Genomic DNA, 21,507 nt, shown 5'->3' with positions numbered 1-21,507 from the left:
ACAAGCAGGTTCGGAGCTATCAACTAGCTAATGTGATCTGGATTTAAGCAAATTTGTAATAGCAATGCAGCAACTCCTTCCAGTCATGCCCGTAAACGCTGACGTGTGCCACCCTGTAGAACCCATCCAGCACAATCCGCGTCCATTTTCACAGCCAAATTCAACCTCCCACAGCAGAATCCTCATTGTCTTGATCTTCAGCTTCACCCAGCGAGTCTTCAGCGTCATGCTCAACTATTATCACTTTCCGTCCTCGATATACTGCTGTGCCGACGAATTGCGCCGACTCTGGGGCAAATAATATCAAAGAGCAGTCCAGCCATGACTAAGCCATTTAACCTCATCTGGTGCCTGTTTTGACCCCACTGCATCCATCCTCCATCTTGCGCTTCTCTATTATGAATTGCCATCTCAGCAGATTTCCTCGACCGATAATATATACACAGACGAAAGATAGGCGCTGAATCATGTATGTGCGATGATAGCCCTTTTGGACGGTGATGAACGAGACTCATTCTCAAATAGACGTCATCATCTCTCCAGATCTATAATTCAATCGTAAGGTATTCACATCAAAGTCGTGAATACCTGGCAGCAAGTGGAAAATCTTCTACTGGTCGCTCTTGCCTTCTGTGGGCAGGACCTATCCCTCTGTCACTCTTCACTCGTCAATTTTCTTCTGCGGCTTCCAGACGGCTCTCCCGTACTGGCCTGGAGTATCATCCTTGATTTAGATATCAAACTCTCCGCACAAATGTCACACAGCGGATCAAACACCCCCGGGACAACTCCCCATGCCGTCATCCCCATCGATATAGACACAGACTCCGACTACGACTTTGACCCCGACGACGGTGGCATGCAGCTCGATCCTCCAGAGCCAGCCTTTGCAGTACCCCGACTCGGATCACTAAGGGGTTTGCATGCGGGTATGTCAAACGATGTCGTTTCAATCTACCTCCCATATCACTCACACAAGACAGAATACTCTATCCCCAACCTCGACTCCCCTAGCTCAGACCAATCAGCTCGAATGAGCCACACAGCAACCCTCAAGCAGGATGCTTGCGCCCACAACCGTATCCGCGAAGAGAAGAATGGCGCCCTGGCTGTATTGACGAACTGGGAGCTGTTGATGACATATGCTCTCGCCAACAACGAAGTGAGAATATGCCCTTTCTCTTTTCTCCACCTTGTGCCTGGGCCTACTCAAATACTAACCAAGAAAAGTCCGTCCCCATGACCCGCCGCCGCTTCACAGCCAAGCTTATTGCCCCGGGCAACCCTAAAAAACAAGAGGAGCTCGTCGCCGAGCGCTGGGTGGTTCATTCCGAGAATGGTCCCGTTCTGGTTCCTGGCCGCCGGCGTATCGTGGTCGATAATGATGACTCTGGCTGGAAGGGCCCGCGCAAGCCGCCCACTACCTCTCCTGGCACCGCGTCTCCTTCGAGGTCTGTATCACGCCCGGGCTCGAGATCCGCTTCTGCGGGGCACTCGCCTGCTCGCCGTGGGAATAAGTCTCAAGGGCGGAAATCGGAGGGTTCATTATTTGGGTCGTAGGACTGAGCGGGAAGGGAATCATACTCGGAAAAGAAGGAGTGAATGGCTGCTATGGTTTGAAACTATGATTCCGTATCCTCGGAGGCTTATTTTTCTTGTTGTGTTAGGGACACACTCCCAGGCGGATCTTCCCTGATAAGGAACTAGTAGTGATTGGTCTTTGGAGAAGCATTTACAGAAGCAGGTGATTGGGTTCAAAATACAGTACAGTACAGCAGCAATTCGAGTGCATGTCCGTCCATGAAAATAGTTTTTAGGAGGTACAAAAAGGATGAGTCCCAAAAGCTCCAGTATGTATACACCTTGGTCATGGGTTGGAGAGTAATGGGTATCATTAAGCATGCAAAACCAACATAACGTGGCCTGCCTCTTGTGGTGTACTCTGCTTCTCTTTTCCAAAGAGAAGAAGACCAGACCCATTTTTGGGTTATTGGGTCTGGTCTGGCAAAGCAAGATTTGCGATATTTTTTGCGCGAATCTAATCCAACGTCCGGGAGAAAGGACCTACATCATATCCTCCTCTCTCAGACGCAGCTCCAACTGGAAAAGACTCTCCGCGTCGCCGACTTGCTTGCGCTCCGAGACCTCCCGGGTGCGGAGTCTCGAGCGCAGCGCCTGCACGTTCATGGGCGTCAGTCCTCGAGAGGGCGCGGGGGTGGGTTCCGGCTCGATGTAATTGGGGTGCAGACGGTGCGAGGTGGTGAACCGGACCCGGCCATCTCTCATGACGGGTAATTGTCATTGCAGGGGCTCAGAGCTTGAGGATAAGCGGTTCAGGTGGAGGTAGACGTCCGTGCCGTATCTGGATGGGTTTAGGTTAGTTTAATTTGGTTGGGCGATGTGTAATTCAGAGACTCACCCCTCCATGCTGATCAGCTTGAGGTCTCCGCCAAAGTAGCGGGCGTACAGTCGACTGATCGGCAATCCATACCCAAACCCGGCCATGGGTGCTTTGAAGTCGCTCTTGTCAAAGTCCGGATCTAGGTTGGGTGTTTGCTCCACGGTCGTGTACATATACGTCCAGACGAGAGGGATCGCCGAGCGCGGGATACCGCCGCCCTCGTCGGAGACCTTGATCGTAATGTCCTCCTTGCCCTCCGCCACAATCACCTTGGTGACGGGGAAATCTTCCTTGTCGGCACCGTGTTGCTCAACCACCGCACGCAGCGAGTTCTTGAGGGTCTCGAACAGCATGTGCGACAGGTGGCCCGGCACATACATGAAGTTCAAGTCGTCCTTGCAGACCAGCTGCACCTTGGGCGCCTCGAACAAGCCATAGTAGTCCTCACAGACAAACCGAGCGTTCTCAATGGCTTCCAGCGCGATATCCCGGACATTCGTTTTGGTGCAGATGATCCCAACGTAATTGGGGTGCTTGACGTGTGTTTGTTCCGTTAACGCGATATGTTGCCCTATGAGCATTCGTATGCCTATTCGCGACATGTAAAAACGGTCGAGGAAAGACTGTATCGTGGAGTCGATCTGCATCCGCTGGCGCTCCCGTTTCCATTCCAGAATGCCTTGTGCGACAGTCGTTACGACGCTGTCGTGCCGCCGCTTGATCTGCTGTAGGGTCTTGGCGAATCGCTGGTTATAGTCGTTCAACTCGGGCGGCCAATGCGCATGATCATCGGCGGGGAAGAAGTACCGTCGCCCAGCCGCCGCCGCGGCCTTCCCGTTGCCATTGCAGGTGGAGTTCGAGTTCGGAGATGACCGGTACTGGCCCTCGCGCACACTGGGATTCTGGGTGGCTTCGGAGAGAATCTTGGAAGCTCCACCGTTCATTCGGCCCGGTCGCAGCAGACGGCTTTTGACTTCTTCTGTGAGCGATGGCCGGGGAAGCGTGATGATTTCCTGGTGCCGCGGTCAGTATCACAGGCGGGAATCAACTCGATGACTCATACCTCGAACGACTGGGCATACCAGTCCTGCACCTTTTTAATCGAGGGCATTTCACTGAGCCCATCTGGTAGCTCTCCGAGATCCTGGACGCGGTGGGCGAGGCGAATGGGGAGCTCTTCGGAGAGGAATTGAGAGGCGCGGAACAGAGTGCCTACCCTGGAGTTAGTTCGTTCTTTATGGTCGGTCGCAGCAGAAAGCGTCGCATACCGGTAGATGGTCGGTCTCCGAACTGCACCATTTGTCTCAGCGAGACACCGGTGGCGGGGAAGCTGGCATAGTGCCTGATGGTGTTCATCAGGCTCTCCGACGGCTTCCACATGCCTAGAGCGATTTAGGCCGCAACGGCCTGGGTTCAGCGGGGGTCCTTTGCTGGGTAGAGAAGGGAGAAGTGTCTGGAGTGGACAGTCCGCGGTGGTAATGAGGTGAGGTCCGGGGAGGTCGCGTGAGGAATGTGGAGGGAAAGCGAGGGAGGCCGGTGAGTAATAATACCTGGGCGCTCCGATGTGTTCCACTGCCGAGGTTGAGACGATCTGGAGTCTCCGCTTTTAGGCTCCGGGGTCGGAAGAAGCGAGGACCAGTTTGGCTACTCTCGTGACCACCTGGAAGGAGCGATTGAACTCGTCTTGGAATTCCCGTCCGTCGTAGTAGTAATAGTGCCTAGTAGTGAAGGAACTACGGGAAGAAACGGAAAGCACGAGCACAACGACTGACTATACTCGGGTGACCGCGAATACCCGATACGGTTTAGCGTATCGGTTGCGTCAAGCACTTCTATACACCCGTGGACCTCTAACTACAAAATCACTCAGTCAATTCATGGCTCAGCGTCTACAAAAGAACAACATCTTTCGTCCTTCAATTACTCTCCACCAATCCTACGCGTAACCGTTTGACTGGCCCCAAGATCCCCGAGCATTCTCTTTCTAATTAGCTAGAGCTCACCGGGTGGATTGACTAGTAGGGTAGTACGGTTCCGCCGCCCTTCTGCAATGCGGCATTCCAAATAATCTTCAAATTAAGGTGACGAAATCTCGGATTCCCTGAAGGAACTTATGTTACCAAACAATTCAATTCCAACGATCTTGAAGAAAGAGAGTAGGTTCAGCAAGGAAACGCTTCCGCGGGCGTCAACTTCACTGTCTCTACGTCAAACGGACAGCAGATATGAATCTAGAACATTACGATGCGTTGGCTTATGATCCCAGCATACTTGCCAGTGGCTTTTCACCACGCGAGTGATCCCCAGGAGTGGCGATAATGCAGCACTAAAAGCCGATCGAATCACAGAAAATGGGCAGAGGTGACCGGTGACAAGACAAGACCCTGCCTAATTGCGTATTCAGATGTTGATTCGAGTGAATATCTACAACTGGCATACGCACAAATTGAGGCAGATGAACAATTTCAAGCGTGCTAGGAGGTGATCGGAGTTGGGAATGAGAGGGGTGGGCGCCTCTTGCTTACTATTATGAAGCCAAAAGTCGTGAGGAAAAGGTGAAGGCAGATGCTCTTAACACGGCTGAAACGGATGAGGAGAGAAGAAGAGTGTAAGAACATTAAATTTTCGACGAATTCTGCGAAGAAGATTATACGTGAAGATACCTAAGACCTCATGATTAACTTGGCGAGAGGATCCTGTTCGAAAGTCATCATCCTCACTATGGAGACGATTATTGTTATGCTCTCGTGAAATGAAGGAGCGATTTACCCCTATTTATCCACTACCGGGAAGAAAAGGAATACACGAGAACAACACACACGGCAATTTCTACCGTCCTCGAGGTCCTGTGTGGGGAGGCGATCCACCACACCGTTCCGGACTGCTGACTTCTTGGATGGTTATCATGATTATTCTTCGTCTGACGAATCCCAGCATGCGACAGGAGAACACCTATGGTTAATTTTCCGATCATCCATCCCATTCTCACTCTCCTCGGCTTCGTACTTTTTCGTACTTTTGTCCCTCTTGGCGGGGGCGATCATCAGCCCTAGTCGCTCGCTCAGACGCTGGACAGTTGTCCCCGGGGCCGGGTGTCTAGACCCGTCTTCCGTCCACCACCGATCGAGAGACGGACAGACGCGACAGTCGACAAGACGAGGAACCCCAAGAGTTCCCCCATTTCGGCTTTTGCTTCGCGCATTGGCCCACGAGTCCCGCCCGCCGGTTGGCGGTCTTAATTCGCTGATCATTTCAGCCAACGCCCGCGGCAGATCCGCTTCTGGAGAATCAAGATTCCCTCTTTGAGCTCAATGCTGTTGTCCGGCCACTGCTGACTTGTCCTCGTCTTTCGCCCCTCCTTTTGCCTCTCGTTAAACCAAACCACGAAGGATTCGGCTGTCTTTTATTTCTTACCTGCACTATAGTAGTAGAACGGACTCCTTCCGACCATCCTATCTCATCGTGGAGTGTTGCCTACTGCCTCTTGGTTTTTTTTTTTTCCTCCCTCCCTCCCTTCCTCTTCTTTTGGCCCACCGAGTGTGGTCTTGTGTGCGGAATACGCCTAGTCTCCTCTCTTCTTCTTCTTTCTTCCGGAGCCCATTCCCGGCGCGGGTCCACAGCCAAAACAACCAAAACAAAACATTAATAATGGCCCGCCGTCGAACCTCACACAGCGAGGCCGCCATGAACGAGGCCTTCGCCTATCCTTTCGCCCACATGCAGTCCAACGGCCATTCGCACTCGCCGCCGCCCCCTCCACAACGCCGCGGTCCGATCGAGGGCCCCAATGGCCGCCGCCTCGTCCGCCGCGTCACCTGGCGTTCGTCAACGTACAAACTCATGGCTTCGCTGTGGGTGCTCGGCTTGTTCTACATCGTCTGGCTGATTCGTGATATGTTCTATATGCCTTTTGCGGCGCCGGAGGCCAGCCCCTCTGCTCATGCGGTGAATTGATGACGTATCGTGGGTTCGGAGGTCAAGGTGCTAGCGGGGGAAGGGGGGAGTACGGGGGTATGGTGTTGGGATAAAAGCAATTATGTCAAACCGGGCCCTGTGGTGAGCGGCATCTATGTGTGAGTAGAATGCCGCGACGATGGTTCGTCTCCCAAATCAGACCAAGAACCTGTCTGAGTTGGAACTAATGTCGCTAATCGACAAATGCAGATGATCGACTGACCGAAACTTCCGACAAGAGCAGCTCCGAGCATATAACGACATGATGATCTTGATCTTCCCAGGGACGAGCAACGGCCCTTACTATTCTTCTCACTAGCATGTCTACAGCGTTCAATTGCATTCTCCCATCTGGTCCACCTTTTGAGGTTGATGGCACTTTTCTATTCTATTCTGTATCGGACGATTTTGGTTCTTTGTTTTCTTTAGATCTTTTTCTCCACACATGAAGCTCTGATCGAACCTTGGATACAAAGTTGATGCCTGTCATTCCTATGGGGTGCTTCTCTCTCACTCTTGTATTCTAGAAATGGGTTGACTGTCTTTCGGTCTCTCCGGCTGATGGGCGCCCAGTCCGTTTATATTAATGCATAATTCACAGCAGACACTGGTCGCAGAATCTAGACCATTTATGTATCAATTCCTGAATTATCTATATAACATTGCTGATTCGTCCCACGACTTTTCTTTCATCTCATCAAATTACTTCATACATCCACTAGAATGGCTTCCGCTTAGACGTGCAGCGCAGCAGTTTCCGCCTTGGCAAGATACTTCTCATACGGCTTGAGTGCAGCGATGACTTCAGTGGAAGTAAACTTCTCCACCTGCTGCGGCGCACGGCCAACAAAGGTACTGGCGTCGAGCAGAGCATCCAGCTCGGGCAGGATGGGGCCGAAGAATGCGGTGCGGCGGATCCGCTCGATCAAGTCGTTGTCTTTGCCTTGCTTCTTGACGTTGTCGGCGGCTTGGTGGGAGAGGACACCTGGAGACGATCAACTGGGGCTCGCATAAAAAGGGAATATGGCGACTTACGGATTTCCTCGTGGGCATCCTGCCGGGAGAGGCCCTTCTTCACGCAGGCCATGATGATCTGCGATAATTAGCAATGGAATATAAATGGGATTATTTTGTTCGTACATTCTCACTACAAAGGAATATTAGTACCTGATAACACAGAGAAGTAGAGACACTTACGTGGCCATGAAAGGAAGCTCATCATTGACCCGGCGTTTGATGACTTCAGGGTAAACGACGAAGCCGGAAGTCACATTGTTCAGAAGAATGAGACAGGCGTCGGCGGACAGGTAAAGCTCCGGGATGCTGATACGGCGGATAGCACTGTCATCCAGCGATCGCTCGAACCATTGAGCAGAGTATGTGTCCAGAGCATCCTTAGGAAGGTTCTGCAGGTGACGGCCGAGCGAGCACAGACGCTCAGAACGCATAGGGTTACGCTTGTAGGCCTGGACAAGATTAGTTTGAATTTCAAAAACAAAAGACCAAAAAAACCCACCATAGCACTGCTACCGATTTGATCCTTCTCAAACGGCTCCTCAACCTCCTTGAGCATAGCCAAGTGGCGAATATCAATACCAATGCGCTCGCAGGTCGAACCAAACGAGCCCAGAGCATTGCCGACATCCACATCAATCTTCCGAGAGTACGTCTGGCTGGAGATAATGAACGCGGAGCTGAAGCCGGCCTTCTCAGTGACGAGCTCATCCAACTTCTCAACCTTGGCGTGGTCCCCGTTGAAGATCTGCAGGAAAGAAGCCTGCGTACCCGTGGTACCCTTGACACCGCGGAAGCGCAAATCGTCCCGCGCGCGCTCGAGATTCCGCAGATCCATCAGCAGATCCTGGATCCACAGACAGGCGCGCTTGCCGACAGTGACTAGCTGGGCGGGCTGGCCGTGCGTGAAACCCAGACACGGCAGGTCCTTGTACTCCTTGGCGAAGGCTGAGAGCTTATCGATGACCACGGCTAGCTTGGGGATCAGAATATCTAGGCCGTCTCGCAGGAGAATCAGGTCCGCGTTATCAGTGCAGTAGCACGAGGTGGCGCCCCAGTGGATGATTCCAGCTGCGGCGGGGGCGGCCAGTCCGAAGGTGTGAACGTGGGCCATCACGTCGTGTCGCCGGCGCTTCTCCTCCTCGGCTGCCACAGCGAACTCTTCATCCTGAATCATGACATGGGCCTTCATCTGCTCCACGGCTTCGTCGGTGATGGGGAGTCCCAGCTCTAGAGACCTTGATTAGTCCGATGTCGGGTCGGCGAGTTGGTTGGTAGGGTATCCTACCTTTCTGAGATTCGGCCAACCACACCCACAGCTTACGCCAGGTTGAGAACCGCATACGAGGGGAGAAGAGGTATTTCATCTCCTTGCCTATCAATTGGACCCCGTTAATCTATCACTTCCGGAATCGTCCGTCGGGAGAATTGTTGGACGGAAAAGTCTTACTCGAATAACGCGAGTTGAGGGGCGTCTGGTAGACATCGTTGCTTTCAGACATGATGTCTGTGTTGTGTCAATCAATTGATTCAATAATGAGTGGAAAGTTCGAGGAAATTTTTGGCTTGTCGCGGGGTGTGGGTGTTATCAGTCACGTTATCGGAGATGGCAGCCTGAGGCATAAATATTCTATTTCCGGGATGGAGTATGTATTCATTATTGCTTCTAATGCCTGAGGCGATACTAGGCGAGCTGTGCCAGCTGAGTCGACAGGCCGGTCTTGTCGTACTTGATGTACTTGCCCCGTCCCTTGTCGACCTCATGGTACCGATCCCAGAAGCGCGAGTACAGCGGCTCGAGTACAGCCTGCAACTCCCGAGCGAGCACGTTGCGTACCTCCCGTTCCATGTGCAGCGATTTGTGCTTGGACACCATATCGTCGAAGCTCGCATTAAAGGATTTGAATTTCTCCTTGATCGCATCCCGGTCGCGTGACGACAAGTTCTTGATAATGGAGCTCGAGTCCACAGCGCCCCCGGAACTGGTCCGAGACCCAGTCTTGGAGGTGTACTGCACGTCAAGCAAGCACTGAGAGGTTTCCTTCCACGCATCGAGATAGGTCGAGGTTGCACGCTTGCGGAATGTGTCGATGCGGGCGATGCTGTCCGGTGCACCGAGATAACGCGCCAGTTCGGGGCTCTGGCGAATCGATCGGTCGACAATACAGAAAACATTCGACAGAAACACACCAAGAGCGGCCTTGGTGCGGTGGAAATTCCGACCCCGTGCTTCCAAAGAAGTCATGAGGGCCTCAATCATATCCAGAATAAAGTGAGACAGAAGGGTACTACTATCCGGGCCGACATCCAGGGGAGCCGCACCGGACGTGTTGGTTCGCGAGCGCCAGTTCCCATCACCGACTGACGTCAAGATCGAGGCTAATGGTCCTGAGTAGCCTGTCAGGGTAGAGAGTGAGCTCATCACCTCCGTCACAAGCGGCACCGATCCGCCATCTGGAGGCAGGGCCGACGAGCTGGAAGCCTTGCGTTTTGTCTCTTCTAGCAGCTCTGAGAGAGATGACTTTGCAGTTTCCCGCACGGGCCTTAGAGCTTCGATGAAGAGACTCTTTAGCTCTCCCGTCTTCGAATCGATTCGGTAAGACATAGCTGTCACAATCTCCATGATCTCAAACGCGAGGAAACAATCCGTCATCAGGTTGGCCTTGATATATTGGTTGAGTTCCCGGAGAGTCTTGGAATATTCTGCCATCGGTGACAGGAAAGTGGCCTGCAACGCCAAGCCTCGCTGGTCCCCGGTAAAGATTTGATTGATGATGGCATGTTCTGTGGTGATAAATCCTTCTAGCGCATTCGAGTAGATCCCAATCCCGTTGGTGCCTTGTTTGTAGGGGCCGTCTTGCGGTTTGCGTTTGACCGTGTTGAGGGAGGCGATGGCCAGGTTCTGCAGGCCGGAGGTAATGTACGACCCGCGCACTTCGGCATATATCTTGAGCGCGGGATTATCCCCCGAGCCAAGCAGTGGCCCATTCTTGGCTGCCGAGCTGATTGCAGCAGCTAGCGGGGTAAGTTTGGAGATCGTGTCGTCGGGAATGGAGGGGAAAGGGAGTTCTAAACAAGGACTCGTCGTCAGCAATCGTATTGAAGCAGATTACGGGGTAGCAACACACCTTTGGTCAGATAATGCAGCGGCTCAACCGGGCTGATATGCAAACTCAACTCGTCCCGGAACATGTCCTGCAGCTTCACACTGCCTGTATTCAGAAGATTATTAAAGTCGGCGATTGCTTTCTGGTTGGACCGCATGTTCGTCGTGTTGAGGTCGACCAGCGCCTTCTCAACACGTCTCATCGCGGTCAGGTACTGCGCGAGGCCGGTGGCTTGCGGACTGTTGGGACCATTAGCATCTTGGATTTGTTTACCCCCTAGCTAGACCACATACCCAGCGCGGATGACACCCTCCTCTCGGGACTTTGCATCGAGGGGCTGGCGTAAACGATCAATCGCATCGTTGACCTTATCAATGTTGCTGTTGGTGATCTGGAGGGACTGCGTGTTGCTGTAGATGGGGCCAATGGCTTCCTTGACGACCTTTCCACCGGTCTCCAGGCGCACCATGGACCCCTGAATCTTCTTGGTGAGGCGATTGAGCTTCTCGAGGTTGGCATACAGCACCTCCACCTCGGCGCTCTCTTCCGCATAGGCGGTGTTGCGCGGAGCCACCATGGTGAACGCGTCTGCAGGAGTGAATCGGACGGGTGTTCGCAGAGTCGATAGATAAGCTGTCTACCCCAACGCTAGTCCTGAAACGGTGCGGCTGAGTAATCTCGGCCACCGCCTGCCTTTTTGTATAAACCTGCGTCATTGACGAGAATCAAGTTGGCGGCAATTGCACTTGGCTGCATGCTGGCGCTCCCGTCCTCTCACCTCTCCCCAATCGCAATGGCTATGAGGGCGGCCCGTCTTCGTTGGACTGTCCCTCCAGCTGCTCTGGCCGCATACACTGCGGGAGAGTGGACTCAATCCAGCAGACGCCTCCAGCAGCCTGAGCAAAAAGCCTATTTTGCTACTTCCTCTGGCCTCTACGCAACTGATCCGGACTCGAAACGTTCCTCCTCCTCAGACCTGCCAGATAGCAAGGAAGACGGTGATCATGGATCCGTGTGGACCAATATTGTCAACAAGCTCGATGGGGTCACCCACACCGTTCGTTCGGGGGAATGGGTGGACTTGGGGGGCAACATCACGCACTACATTCCGGATTGGGCGCGATTGCTGCCGGCGAAAGCCCAAAAACTGCAGCGGGAGCTCTCCTTAGCTCCCGGGTCGCTAGCAGACTCCATTTGGGCGGATGCCAAAGATCCCGATCTAAACCCTGAAATCTTGAGGGACGCCAAAGTGCGGGTGAGCAAAGACCTCTGTGCAGAGGAGCAGGCTTTCAGACGCAACCGCCAGAAATATGCTGTCAAGGCATTGGCATCGTACCTCAATATTCGCGAGCAGGACATCCATCCCGATGATGTGCCGGTCATTGCGATGTGTGGCTCCGGAGGGGGCTGCGCGCCCTCGTTGCGGGAACTGGATCCTACCTAGCAGCACAGGAAGCTGGGCTTTGGGATTGTGTGACCTATACCGCGGGGGTATCTGGCAGCTGCTGGCTGCAAACACTGTACCATTCATCTATTGCGGGCCAGAACTTCAATAGGCTCGTCGACCATCTGAAGAATCGACTGGGCGTACATATTGCGTTCCCTCCCAAGGCATTGAATCTGCTCACTACCGCCCCGACTAACAAGTATCTCCTGAGCGGATTGGTGGAGAAGCTCAAGGGGGATCCCGGCGCAGATTTTGGATTGGTGGATATCTACGGATTACTCATTGCAGCAAGACTGCTGGTGCCGCGTGGAGAGCTTGGAGTGTCGGATTCGGATATGAAGTTGTCGAACCAGAAGGCAAATCTCCTGACTGGCGCGCATCCTCTCCCGATCTACACGGCTGTTCGACATGAGATTCCCATGCTTGATGAACAGAACGATCCCAAAGCCGACAAGCATAATACGCCAGAGGAGCTCATGAGAGAATCTAGGAGCGAGGCATGGTTCCAATGGTTCGAGTTCACCCCGTACGAATTCTTCTGCGAAGAACTCAATGCCGGGATTCCGACTTGGGCTCTCGGGCGCCAATTCAATGCCGGCCACAATCAGCTTCCTCCTGGCGATTATCCGATCCCCGAGCTCAGGCTTCCCGGGCTGATGGGGATTTGGGGCAGCGCCTTTTGCGCCACCCTGTCGCACTACTATAAAGAGATTCGACCACTACTCAAGAGCCTTGCTGGATTTGGTGGAATCGACTCGCTCATCCAGGGCAAGAACCGGGACCTGATTCGCGTGCATCCCATCGATCCCGCCGCCATCCCCAACTACGTGATGGGCATGAAAGACCAGCTCCCGGCCTCAGCTCCCGAGTCTATCTTTCACAGCGAGTACCTGCGGCTTATGGATGCAGGCATGAGCAACAATCTTCCCATCTATCCGCTCATCCGTCCTGGACGTGATGTTGATATCATCGTAGCGTTCGATGCGTCTGCCGACATCAAGCAAGAGAATTGGTTGTCTGTCGTAGACGGCTATGCTCGTCAACGGGGAATTAAGGGCTGGCCCCTGGGAGCCGGATGGCCCAAAGAAGGTGAAAGCATCGAAGCCCTCCGCGAAAAAGTGGACCAAAAAATGAAAAGCACGAAACCCTTTTCGTCTACGGACGGTGACCTGGACTACTGCAACATCTGGGTCGGTACAATGGAAGAGCGCATCTCCGATGATGAACCACCACCCTCAAAACGCCTATTCCATCCCCAGAGCACCGACCATTCGGACTCAGACTTCCACCTCACGCGTCCTGACGCAGGCATCGCCGTCGTCTACTTCCCTCTCATCCCCAATCCATCCGCCCCAGATCTCCCGCCTACATCCCAGCCCAGCCGTCCTCGTCCCGCAGTCGAGTCTCTGCAGCACCAAGACAGCTCCCAGACGAAGGATCCAGAACAGCCTTTAGCCCCGCACCCGGCCTCGATCGACCCGGACGTGGATGATTTCTTGTCTACCTGGAATTTCATCTACACGCCCGAACAGATCGACTCCGTGGTTGGTCTGGCGAAGGCGAATTTCGCACAGGGCGAGGAGCAGGTCCGTCGCGTTGTGAAAGCTGTGTATGAGCGGAAGAAGTCTGATCGGTTGAAGAGGGAGGCGCAGGACCAAGAGAGTGAACATCGGAAGCGGATGGAGGGGTTTGTGCCGCTGTGAGATGGGTTTGGAAGGAAGAATAATACATGGACGGCGCTGGGGTTGGAGTTGAATTCAGGGTGTATGTAGATGGATTAGATGTATTTATTGTGTATAGACCGAAGAGGATAATATCTAGAGGCTTATGTCTAATTAATGTAAAGGCGTCAACCGGAGTGAGCTACAGAGTGAAGCAGCTTAGGACATATCCCTCTACCATCAATTCATTTAATAGAACATGGGGACCTGTGAAATTGATAATTGTCGACATATACTAAATAAGTCCATGACGTGCTCGGATCTCCCGTGGCCGCCCCAAAGGATCGCCGGGACCAATCGCTACCTAAGGAATGCCCACTAAGCACCCCCCAGTCCGCAAGCACCTAGCCAGAGCTCATTGGACGCCTCTACCTCATGCACAGAGGGACGGACAAGGCTGCGCCCGTGATCTGATGAACCGTCGGGATCTCACCACCTATTCTCCCTTGATGAAAGACGGAAATGTCCAATGTCTTTAATCATCTAGCCAAGTGAACAGACGGTCTATTTGCTGGTCTCCATTCTCTAGAACACAATGTCGTACTTTTACCCATCGGCCGAGTACGCCGAAGACCAGCCATTGGCACGAACGATTCTCACCACCCACGTCCTCAGCCGTGGCTTCCAGCTTGGCAGCGCGATCGGCTTGCTGAACAGCGGTGCGGCAGTCCTTTTCAAACGTCGATCCATGACCGCACCCTTTCTTCTCCGCTCCGCAGGTACGGGGGGAATCATCGGGACTGGAATAGTGGGAGTTGGCATGATCGCTCGGATGTGGGGCCGAGAGGAGATCGAATGGAAAGATCGCAGTTGGCGTTTACGGTACAACTCCGGCCAGGTGGACGTTGACAACTGGAGTGAACCGGCTGCAGCTCTGGGAGTCCTTGCGGTAGCTTCACGGCGGTTGACGGGACCTCTGACAGGGGGTTGGCGTGGACTTGCTGGCGGGGCTGGTATTGGATCGTTGATCGGGGTCGTTGGGTGTATGTGTGTATCGAGCATTTTGCCAAAGCAAAGCAAGTAATTTTAGGAAGCTGTTACATATTTCTGTGGCTGGTATCTATCTCGCCGTGGACCTAGGGTAAGAGCTCATCTGAGGGCCGACTAGTCTGCCAAACTGCATCTAATATCACTGCCAATGGTTTTCACTGGTGTTATATTCCCAGAAGTTTGCAATCAATTTGTTACACAGGACTATATCCTACAAATGAAGCTTGCACTATGAGAGATGACTATCCAACTGAAGAACTCAAAATATGCTTCGTGTATGTGATATGGTATACATGCCTCGAACACAAACAAAGCAAGCACGTATATAGTACGTAGGATGTCTATAATCTCGTGAAATGCTCAGTGCCCGCCCTCCTCTCCATCCTTCTTCTGCTCGTCCGGCCCCGTCTTCTCAAAGTAAGACCTCACCCCGTCCAAATCGACAGAAGAAGTAGAAGTGTGGGTTTGTTCTGTGCGCCCGCGCTCATCTTCGCTTCCCGCGAGACTTATGTCTTTGCTTTCGTCTGTTTGTTTGCGCAGCCCGAGCCCCTTGTCGAGTCCTACCACGGATAATAGATGTGCGGCTGCTGAGGCAGGCGCTCCGCTAGAGGTGCTAGTAGTTGTGTCCACGGGGTGGGCTTCTGAAGTTTGTTCAGTATTGATGCCAGCGGGGGGCTGTTTATTCTCCTGTTCTGTAGTGGTGGTGGAGAGAGTGGAAGGGGTATCCTGCTCTAGGAAGTGCGGACCCCGCCAGTCGGCAGGATGGGACTCGGAGATGGGCTCGCCCGGTTTCGGCTCGCTGATCGGTCTCGCGGTTGGATCTTGTGTGGACGGTGGCGGATACCGCCATACAACCTTCAGCCGCTCTATCGCGCGAATACCCTTCTGTGCACTCCCCTTGATCCCGTCCATGGCGTCCCATTCCGTCTCGAAGACGCCCGAGTCGTGCTGCGCGCCGCCCTCGAAGTAGGCGTTGAACCATACATGCGCGATGGAGGTTACCATGGCGAACCCCGTGTATGAGGCTTTGCTGCGGCGCTCAAAGTCGATATTTACGTCTGACGTTGGCACGATCAAGGCCTTCTTGGGCCGGAAGATCATGGTAGTGGGGTGTTGGTTTTGTGAGACCGTCGTTGCCGAGCGGAGGATGTTGGATGTTGACGAGGCTGGTGTGGAGATGATCGGTGTGGCCGACTGTGATGCCGAGGCTGGCTTTTTGTTATTGTCACTCCCTTCGGAGTGGGAGAGATCCCCATCATCGACGATGGTCCGCTCGCTGCGGTGAAACATGTGGAGGGTCTTGATCTTCTTGCCCTCATCAACGTATCCCGCCACAGCGACTTTGACGCCGTCCCGCAGACCCCAGATATGCACCTCGAGGATCTCAACCGGTCGCTCAACATACTCCTTCTGGAGCTCGTTCGTCCACCGATCAATGTATCCGACATAGCGCAGCTGGCTGGGAATGCTCACGCCAGCTCCAAACCCCGTCCGCATGCGCCGCTCCGTAAACCGCTGCAGCGCGTCCTCTTTCTTCCACCCTTCCTGGCTGATCAGATACCCGGAGGCAATACTGCCGCTGCGGCCCTTGCCAGCCTTGCAGTGCACGACGGCGACGCGACCTTCCTTCTCCTGCAGCCAGTTCCGCATGCTGCCCATGATGTTCGGGATCAGCGCGAAGGGCGGCGGGTGGTGATCGGGCCAGGGGAAGTGGTGGATGCGGCCATACACCTCTGAGTCTGGGTACCCTGTGCCCTCGGCGCGAAATTCCCAGATGCACCAGTCGGAGCCATGTTTGGAGTCGAGGAAATGGACCAGGGCATCGAGCGGGTTGCGGTATGCGCGCTGGGGGTAGGTTGCGGAGGGACCGGAGGTGGCGATCACTAGGTTTGGTTAGCCGTGATCGTGAGCCCAGGGGGATATTGTGTCGTTCGTTACCGTTGTTCGTTACATAGCAGAGATCCAACCCCGCCTCCGGGTGCTGCAATCTGGGACCCGCGACGATCTGGCGGAGGATGGAGGACTGGGGATGTCGTCAGTATTCAACACGACACCAATCAGGGACCATACGGACCATGAGGAGGTCAAGTCATGCGGGGACGATGGAGTGGACGAGGAGGAGGGGGATGAACCCTGGGAGTGATGAAGTGGCGTAGCTTTATCACGGCGGACCGGGGTGTGAGTGGCTGCATTTTAGGGTGATGTCATGATAGACCGAGGTGAGATCCGACCAAGAATTATATCATGAATTGAGGTAGTATCAAATAATATACAGACTAGAGACTATGTACTGTTGTAGTAAAAGGAGTGTATCAAGCACCTGGTATCTCCAACCAAACCGAAGAAGAACGCCGAATAGTCATAAATAGGAGATGAATCGAGGAAGCAACTACTCGACGCCCGCCTCCGCGGTCGGCTCCATCGTAAAGCTATCCAACTGATTTGTCTCAGGGACAGTGATATTCGTCGAGCCGGTCGCATAGCGCGTCGAGCCCTCCTCGGGGTGCCACTTGTGCTGGACAATGATCTCCCACTTGGGGTATGTCTCGGGCTTGAGATTGGATAGGACATTGGCGTCCTCACAAGGCTTGAGGCCGCCTTGCTCGTCCGTGCCATTGCAGGTGGTGTTGAAGCCCGGGGTATTGGCCGACTTGGCGGCGTGGATGTTGAACGAGTACGTACAACCGCCCGGGGAGCAGCCCGTGGTGAAGTCGGTCACTTTCCAGGCGGGGGCCGCTGCGTGTGCTGCGTCCGTGACGGGCGCGCTTCGGCCAAGGGTGGACAGCAGGGCCACGGGGGTGAGGAGAGTGAAGCGCATGTTGATGGTGGGAATAATCAATCAAGATATGTACAGACCTGGAGAGTGAGATCGATACTGCAATATGATTCTGATGGAGTGAAAAGATGGACGAGAGGAGAGGGAAAGGGATGAATATATACGAGAGAAAGGAGAGACCATGGTTCGTCCCCAGTAACGGTGCTTGGCGAGGGCCACTTGGGCGTGTCGATCGTACGGGATGATTACGCCATGATTGACTCGGCCATGTGTGCTCCACTTGGCCGTGGTGAGACAATTATGGACTGCTGGATGTCTTGACGACCAGCCATTGTGACTCGTCCCTGGGTGGTCAGCGGGTGGTCGGCGCTAAGAATAGCGAGCAGTGGGTGGGCCCGGGGCGCCCATGGTTCCCGCGGTGGTTCAGGGCAGGTTTTTCGTGGCGGAGTCCAGTTTCAGGTACTGCATAGATTTTAATCTTGACATCCGGAATGGCACAGTAACATGCAATACCACAGGTGCAGGTTACGCAGGCAAAAGGCTGCCTCATAGCGCCGCGGATGATGACCAGGCAATCATACAATAGCACTCATACCGACCCAGAAAGGAAGTGCTGTGCACTTGCCCTCGGAACACTCGTCCCGTCTTACTTCAGTACCAGAGAAAGATGTCCGTACGGAGTCGTCTACTAACCGTGCCTACTGTCTTCTGCGCCCTTCGCATGCCTCTAGCAACTCGGACATTCAGGGCGCCCTTCCCCCCTTCCCCGGACAAGGCTTGGCTCGAGTGCGCAGGATCAGGATTCTTGCCTGTTCCGGGCAAACTGTCGCTCGGTCATCTCGGGAAACTGCCATAGCCATAGCCGGATGCCTAGCTACGAGCTAACCACCGGGCCGGTAATCTCGTCAGCTGGAAGTGATGTGCATATCTTCTTGGGGTGAATAGTAGCAATAGATTTGAATTGATCGTGGTTTTCCAACAGGGTTGAAAAAATGCATTGTCAAGGTCATTCGAGGGGTTATATTTTGTAATAGATTCAAGGGAGCTATCTTCAGCTCACGGATTATGATATAGACTACTGTACAGTGGTTGTCTTGACACGCAATAACGCGAGGATACGATGACCGGTCAACGATCAACATTATCGTTCGCAGGGCCCTTGTGATCACCGTTATCCTTCGCAGGGCCCTTGTCAAGACCCCCAGCCTCCCAATCCGCCCACCCCTCTTCCTCCCCATTGCGCGCAATCGCCTCGCGCCGCCGCCGCTCCTTCCGACGCCTCTTATTCCAAGCCCGTCGCTCCTCAACCGACATCCCCATGCGATGCTCCGCGGGTGACAAGAAGGGACGGCCCGTTGAGTGAGCTTGCACACGTCCACGCGCCCAGGCGGCATTTTGAGTCTCTGGTCTTGTATCCTCAACGGGCCCATGCACGTGCCCGTGCTCCTGCTCCTGGACGTCCTCCTCTCGAAGCTGGGGATGATACTGTAGTCGCAGCGCAAACTCGTCCACGGACTTGGCGCAGATCTCGCAGATCTCCGCGCGCGCTTCTTTGCTCACGGTAGCGTCTCGTTTGACGAGATCCTGGAAGTAGAGGTATGCGGACCGGAAATTGCCCGCGTCGAGACACATGAGGATGATGGATTCGAAGGTCGTGGCGTTGGGGATCACACCCAGTGAAGCCATTTCTTTCACGAGGAACATGCCCGCTTGGCGGTTGTTGCCGCGGCGGCACATCCGGATGAAGGAGTTGTAGACGGTCACATCGGCGCCGCCGGGGCAGAGCGTGTACAGCTCTTTGTAGAAGGCGATGCCCTCGTCGACAACGGTGGGGTCCTGCTCGGCGCGTTGCTCGCATACTTCGGCGATGGTACGCACGCACGCGAGAGGGATGTTCCGGCGGTGGTCCCATTGTAGTCGTTTGAGGATCTGCCATGCTTCGCGGTGGTCGAATCTGGTTTGGAGCATGGATTCTGCAATCGGCCGCGTCGAGCTTTCTTCTGGTGTGACCTCTGCATCGTGCATGCTGCACAGCACGTCGAATGCGGCGGATAGATCGCCGGCCTTGACGTACGTTTTGATAAGCAGGTCGTAGTCTTCACGACGCGGCAGGATTTGGGTCTCGGTGAAATATCGAAAGACAGAGCTGGCTAGTTCGGCGCTGCCAACGTGAGCTGCGAGAGCTAAAACATTGCTGCAGGTGCTGAGCGATGGGTGCAAGTAGCACAGGTCCACCATGCGCTGCCACACAAAACGAGTGGCCTCGTAATGCGAAGCTAGACTTGCCTCATTCAGTACATGCGACCAAAGACTGAGTGTCATGTCATGGTTCTGGTTGACGCGTTCTTGCATAAGACGATGCACTTCGTCGAACTCTTGAAGATCGCAGAGGGTATAGATAATAATGCTGTGCAGCCAATTCTCGACGAAAATGTCTTTCCGCTGCATGAGCTCGAGTTGCTCGAGCACCAATTCCAACTGGTGTTCCCGTAGAAGACCCGCGACCACGAAATGCCATCCTGGGGGGCTCAAGGGCAGCCACCGGTCTCGAAGTTTGCCGAGGATTTCCTGGCGGAGAATATAATCGGGATGCACGGCGAGGACCTAGCCCATCAGAATGTCAGTCATTATTCTCTGTGCATGTCAATTTGTTGCCACCCACCTGCAACGCTGAGTGGAGGGTCCCCGAATCGGCCGTGATGCCATTGTTCTCCATTTCGTCAAGCAAAAGACGCACCATGTCCGGTGAGCCTCTCTCCGAGTCCGTATTTGCCAGAATCAGGGCTTTGTAGTGCCGCGCGGAGGGCTTGATATGGCGATCCCGAATCAAAACCCCCAAGATCGACGATGTGTGCCGGATGTTTGGCGACTTGAGTGTCACAGCCTCCAACATTGACTCCAGATCATCGGTTGACTTTTCGTATATGTTCCTGGGCACTCGGCGAGACGGTGCTCTCGAATGCTCCCCGCCTGTCGAGTCTGGCGCGCTGGTGGTATCTTGCTCATGGTTGGGGGCTTCGTTCGGCGGCAATGGGGGCTCAGAGTCGATAGATGGTTTCGATTTGGAAGTCTTGGGGACTGTGCTGTCTGTAATATTGTTAAGATCAACAAACCCCCCGGCTTTGCGCTTGTAACATCGTCGCGGAGGTGAATGCGCGGCAACGGACAAGGCCGGCGGCGGGCGCGGTTTCTTCAGGAGTGGTGCTGGGCGACTGAGTGTAGAAAGACTGAACGATGGACATAAAGAGTACCATAGCCCGTCAAACACCAGTGCCCGCCGTGACATGACGAGCGGCTGTCGGGGTGAGGAAGCTCCGTCTCCAACATTCGAGGAATAGGTGGGACAGCCACGTGACTTGAGACAGAATTATTTCGACGAGCGCAAGAGCAACAGATCAGGGGGTTTAGATGCGTTTATTTGTAATACTAGTAGGTCAGAAATAGACCAGACTGTTCCCCCCAGTTCCCACTGAAGAAAAAAAAATAGGAAAAAAAATTGAAAAGCCCAGGTACGCCAACAAGCATGCGACCAACCCGCCAAAAGATATCCGATCATGAACCCGACGGACTTCCCTCCTTCATGGCTTTTCTCGCGCGGGGGTATCACGTTAAACACCTTTCCTTGAGGCCATTTATGGACCGCCTCGCCCACGTCCCCGGCCGCGTCCTCCACGACCACCGCCCCGGCCGCGATCGCGCCCACCGTCTCGTCCGCCACGACGGTCCCGTGGTTGGTTTTGTTGCTGCTCCTTGACCTGGTCGACAATCTCCTCCGGGATGCGAAGGTATTTGATCTGTATGACAACTATTAGAGGGCTGGATCGTGGAAAGTGTTTGCGCGTCGGAGACACAGCGACAGAGAAAGGAGACATACGTTGTTGCCACGGATGTAGACCTCGGGTAATCTGAAGAAACGATCGCCTTCCGGGCTTGTCTGGACCACCTCGCGCAGGATCAGGTTCATCCAGTTGTCGCAGTTGACCAGGTGGCCGTTCAGCGTCTCGCCGTTCTTGAGCTCGACCAGCATCGGGTGGCCCTGTGCGGCTGTGAGGAGGCCGAGGGGTAACTGTTTTTCCTGTCAGGATATGTTTGGGTAG

At 54.1% G+C, this 21,507-nt stretch overlaps 12 protein-coding genes across 12 annotated transcripts; 5 read left to right on the top strand and 7 right to left on the bottom strand.

The window, feature by feature from the left end:
- Positions 1-754: 754 nt before the first annotated feature.
- Positions 755-1,560, top strand: N7510_009685 (uncharacterized protein; the record flags this gene model as incomplete). Its single annotated transcript, XM_056981610.1, has 2 exons — positions 755-1,162; positions 1,231-1,560. 2 exons carry the CDS (start codon positions 755-757, stop codon positions 1,558-1,560), a joined length of 738 nt encoding a protein of 245 aa, XP_056829446.1.
- A 504-nt stretch (positions 1,561-2,064) lies between these two features.
- On the bottom strand, positions 2,065-3,781 carry N7510_009684 (PDK/BCKDK family protein kinase; the record flags this gene model as incomplete). Its single annotated transcript, XM_056981609.1, has 4 exons — positions 2,065-2,281; positions 2,420-3,414; positions 3,465-3,613; positions 3,670-3,781. 4 exons carry the CDS (start codon positions 3,779-3,781, stop codon positions 2,065-2,067), a joined length of 1,473 nt encoding a protein of 490 aa, XP_056829445.1.
- Positions 3,782-6,049: 2,268 nt separating this feature from the next.
- On the top strand, positions 6,050-6,355 carry N7510_009683 (uncharacterized protein; the record flags this gene model as incomplete). Its single annotated transcript, XM_056981608.1, has 1 exon — positions 6,050-6,355. The coding sequence occupies one exon, from the start codon at positions 6,050-6,052 to the stop codon at positions 6,353-6,355; it is 306 nt and encodes a 101-aa protein (XP_056829444.1).
- Positions 6,356-7,089: 734 nt separating this feature from the next.
- Positions 7,090-8,871, bottom strand: ade13 (adenylosuccinase ADE13; the record flags this gene model as incomplete). Its single annotated transcript, XM_056981607.1, has 7 exons — positions 7,090-7,340; positions 7,391-7,448; positions 7,496-7,502; positions 7,553-7,821; positions 7,872-8,599; positions 8,658-8,744; positions 8,820-8,871. 7 exons carry the CDS (start codon positions 8,869-8,871, stop codon positions 7,090-7,092), a joined length of 1,452 nt encoding a protein of 483 aa, XP_056829443.1.
- Positions 8,872-9,053: 182 nt separating this feature from the next.
- N7510_009681 (EXO70 family protein) lies at positions 9,054-11,053 on the bottom strand (the record flags this gene model as incomplete). Its single annotated transcript, XM_056981606.1, has 3 exons — positions 9,054-10,438; positions 10,498-10,715; positions 10,770-11,053. 3 exons carry the CDS (start codon positions 11,051-11,053, stop codon positions 9,054-9,056), a joined length of 1,887 nt encoding a protein of 628 aa, XP_056829442.1.
- A 216-nt stretch (positions 11,054-11,269) lies between these two features.
- On the top strand, positions 11,270-13,626 carry N7510_009680 (putative phospholipase A2 (PlaA); the record flags this gene model as incomplete). Its single annotated transcript, XM_056981605.1, is given in 2 exon segments — positions 11,270-11,865; positions 11,880-13,626. The coding sequence occupies 2 exon segments, from the start codon at positions 11,270-11,272 to the stop codon at positions 13,624-13,626; spliced, it is 2,343 nt and encodes a 780-aa protein (XP_056829441.1).
- A 553-nt stretch (positions 13,627-14,179) lies between these two features.
- Positions 14,180-14,668, top strand: N7510_009679 (uncharacterized protein; the record flags this gene model as incomplete). The annotated part of the gene is made up of 1 exon (XM_056981604.1): positions 14,180-14,668. The coding sequence occupies one exon, from the start codon at positions 14,180-14,182 to the stop codon at positions 14,666-14,668; it is 489 nt and encodes a 162-aa protein (XP_056829440.1).
- A 326-nt stretch (positions 14,669-14,994) lies between these two features.
- On the bottom strand, positions 14,995-16,657 carry N7510_009678 (putative phosphatidylinositol-3,4,5-trisphosphate 3-phosphatase; the record flags this gene model as incomplete). Its single annotated transcript, XM_056981603.1, has 2 exons — positions 14,995-16,517; positions 16,573-16,657. Coding segments are annotated over 2 exons (1,608 nt in total), but the record flags the coding sequence as incomplete, so codon positions are not given.
- Positions 16,658-17,023: 366 nt separating this feature from the next.
- N7510_009677 (uncharacterized protein) lies at positions 17,024-17,452 on the bottom strand (the record flags this gene model as incomplete). The annotated part of the gene is made up of 1 exon (XM_056981602.1): positions 17,024-17,452. One exon carries the CDS (start codon positions 17,450-17,452, stop codon positions 17,024-17,026), a length of 429 nt encoding a protein of 142 aa, XP_056829438.1.
- Positions 17,453-18,538: 1,086 nt separating this feature from the next.
- Positions 18,539-20,696, bottom strand: N7510_009676 (pentatricopeptide repeat protein; the record flags this gene model as incomplete). Its single annotated transcript, XM_056981601.1, has 2 exons — positions 18,539-20,014; positions 20,073-20,696. The coding sequence occupies 2 exons, from the start codon at positions 20,694-20,696 to the stop codon at positions 18,539-18,541; spliced, it is 2,100 nt and encodes a 699-aa protein (XP_056829437.1).
- Positions 20,697-20,933: 237 nt separating this feature from the next.
- N7510_009675 (uncharacterized protein) lies at positions 20,934-21,164 on the top strand (the record flags this gene model as incomplete). The annotated part of the gene is made up of 1 exon (XM_056981600.1): positions 20,934-21,164. The coding sequence occupies one exon, from the start codon at positions 20,934-20,936 to the stop codon at positions 21,162-21,164; it is 231 nt and encodes a 76-aa protein (XP_056829436.1).
- Positions 21,165-21,218: 54 nt separating this feature from the next.
- N7510_009674 (U6 snRNA-associated Sm-like protein LSm4) lies at positions 21,219-21,437 on the bottom strand (the record flags this gene model as incomplete). The annotated part of the gene is made up of 1 exon (XM_056981599.1): positions 21,219-21,437. One exon carries the CDS (start codon positions 21,435-21,437, stop codon positions 21,219-21,221), a length of 219 nt encoding a protein of 72 aa, XP_056829435.1.
- Between the last annotated feature and the right edge of the window lie 70 nt (positions 21,438-21,507).

Source organism: Penicillium lagena (assembly GCF_028827675.1).
Source record: "Penicillium lagena strain IBT 129212 chromosome Unknown utg000007l_segment0_segment0, whole genome shotgun sequence".
NCBI classification, from domain to species: Eukaryota; Fungi; Ascomycota; class Eurotiomycetes; order Eurotiales; family Aspergillaceae; genus Penicillium; species Penicillium lagena.
This window is presented reverse-complemented; position numbering and strand designations above follow the sequence as displayed.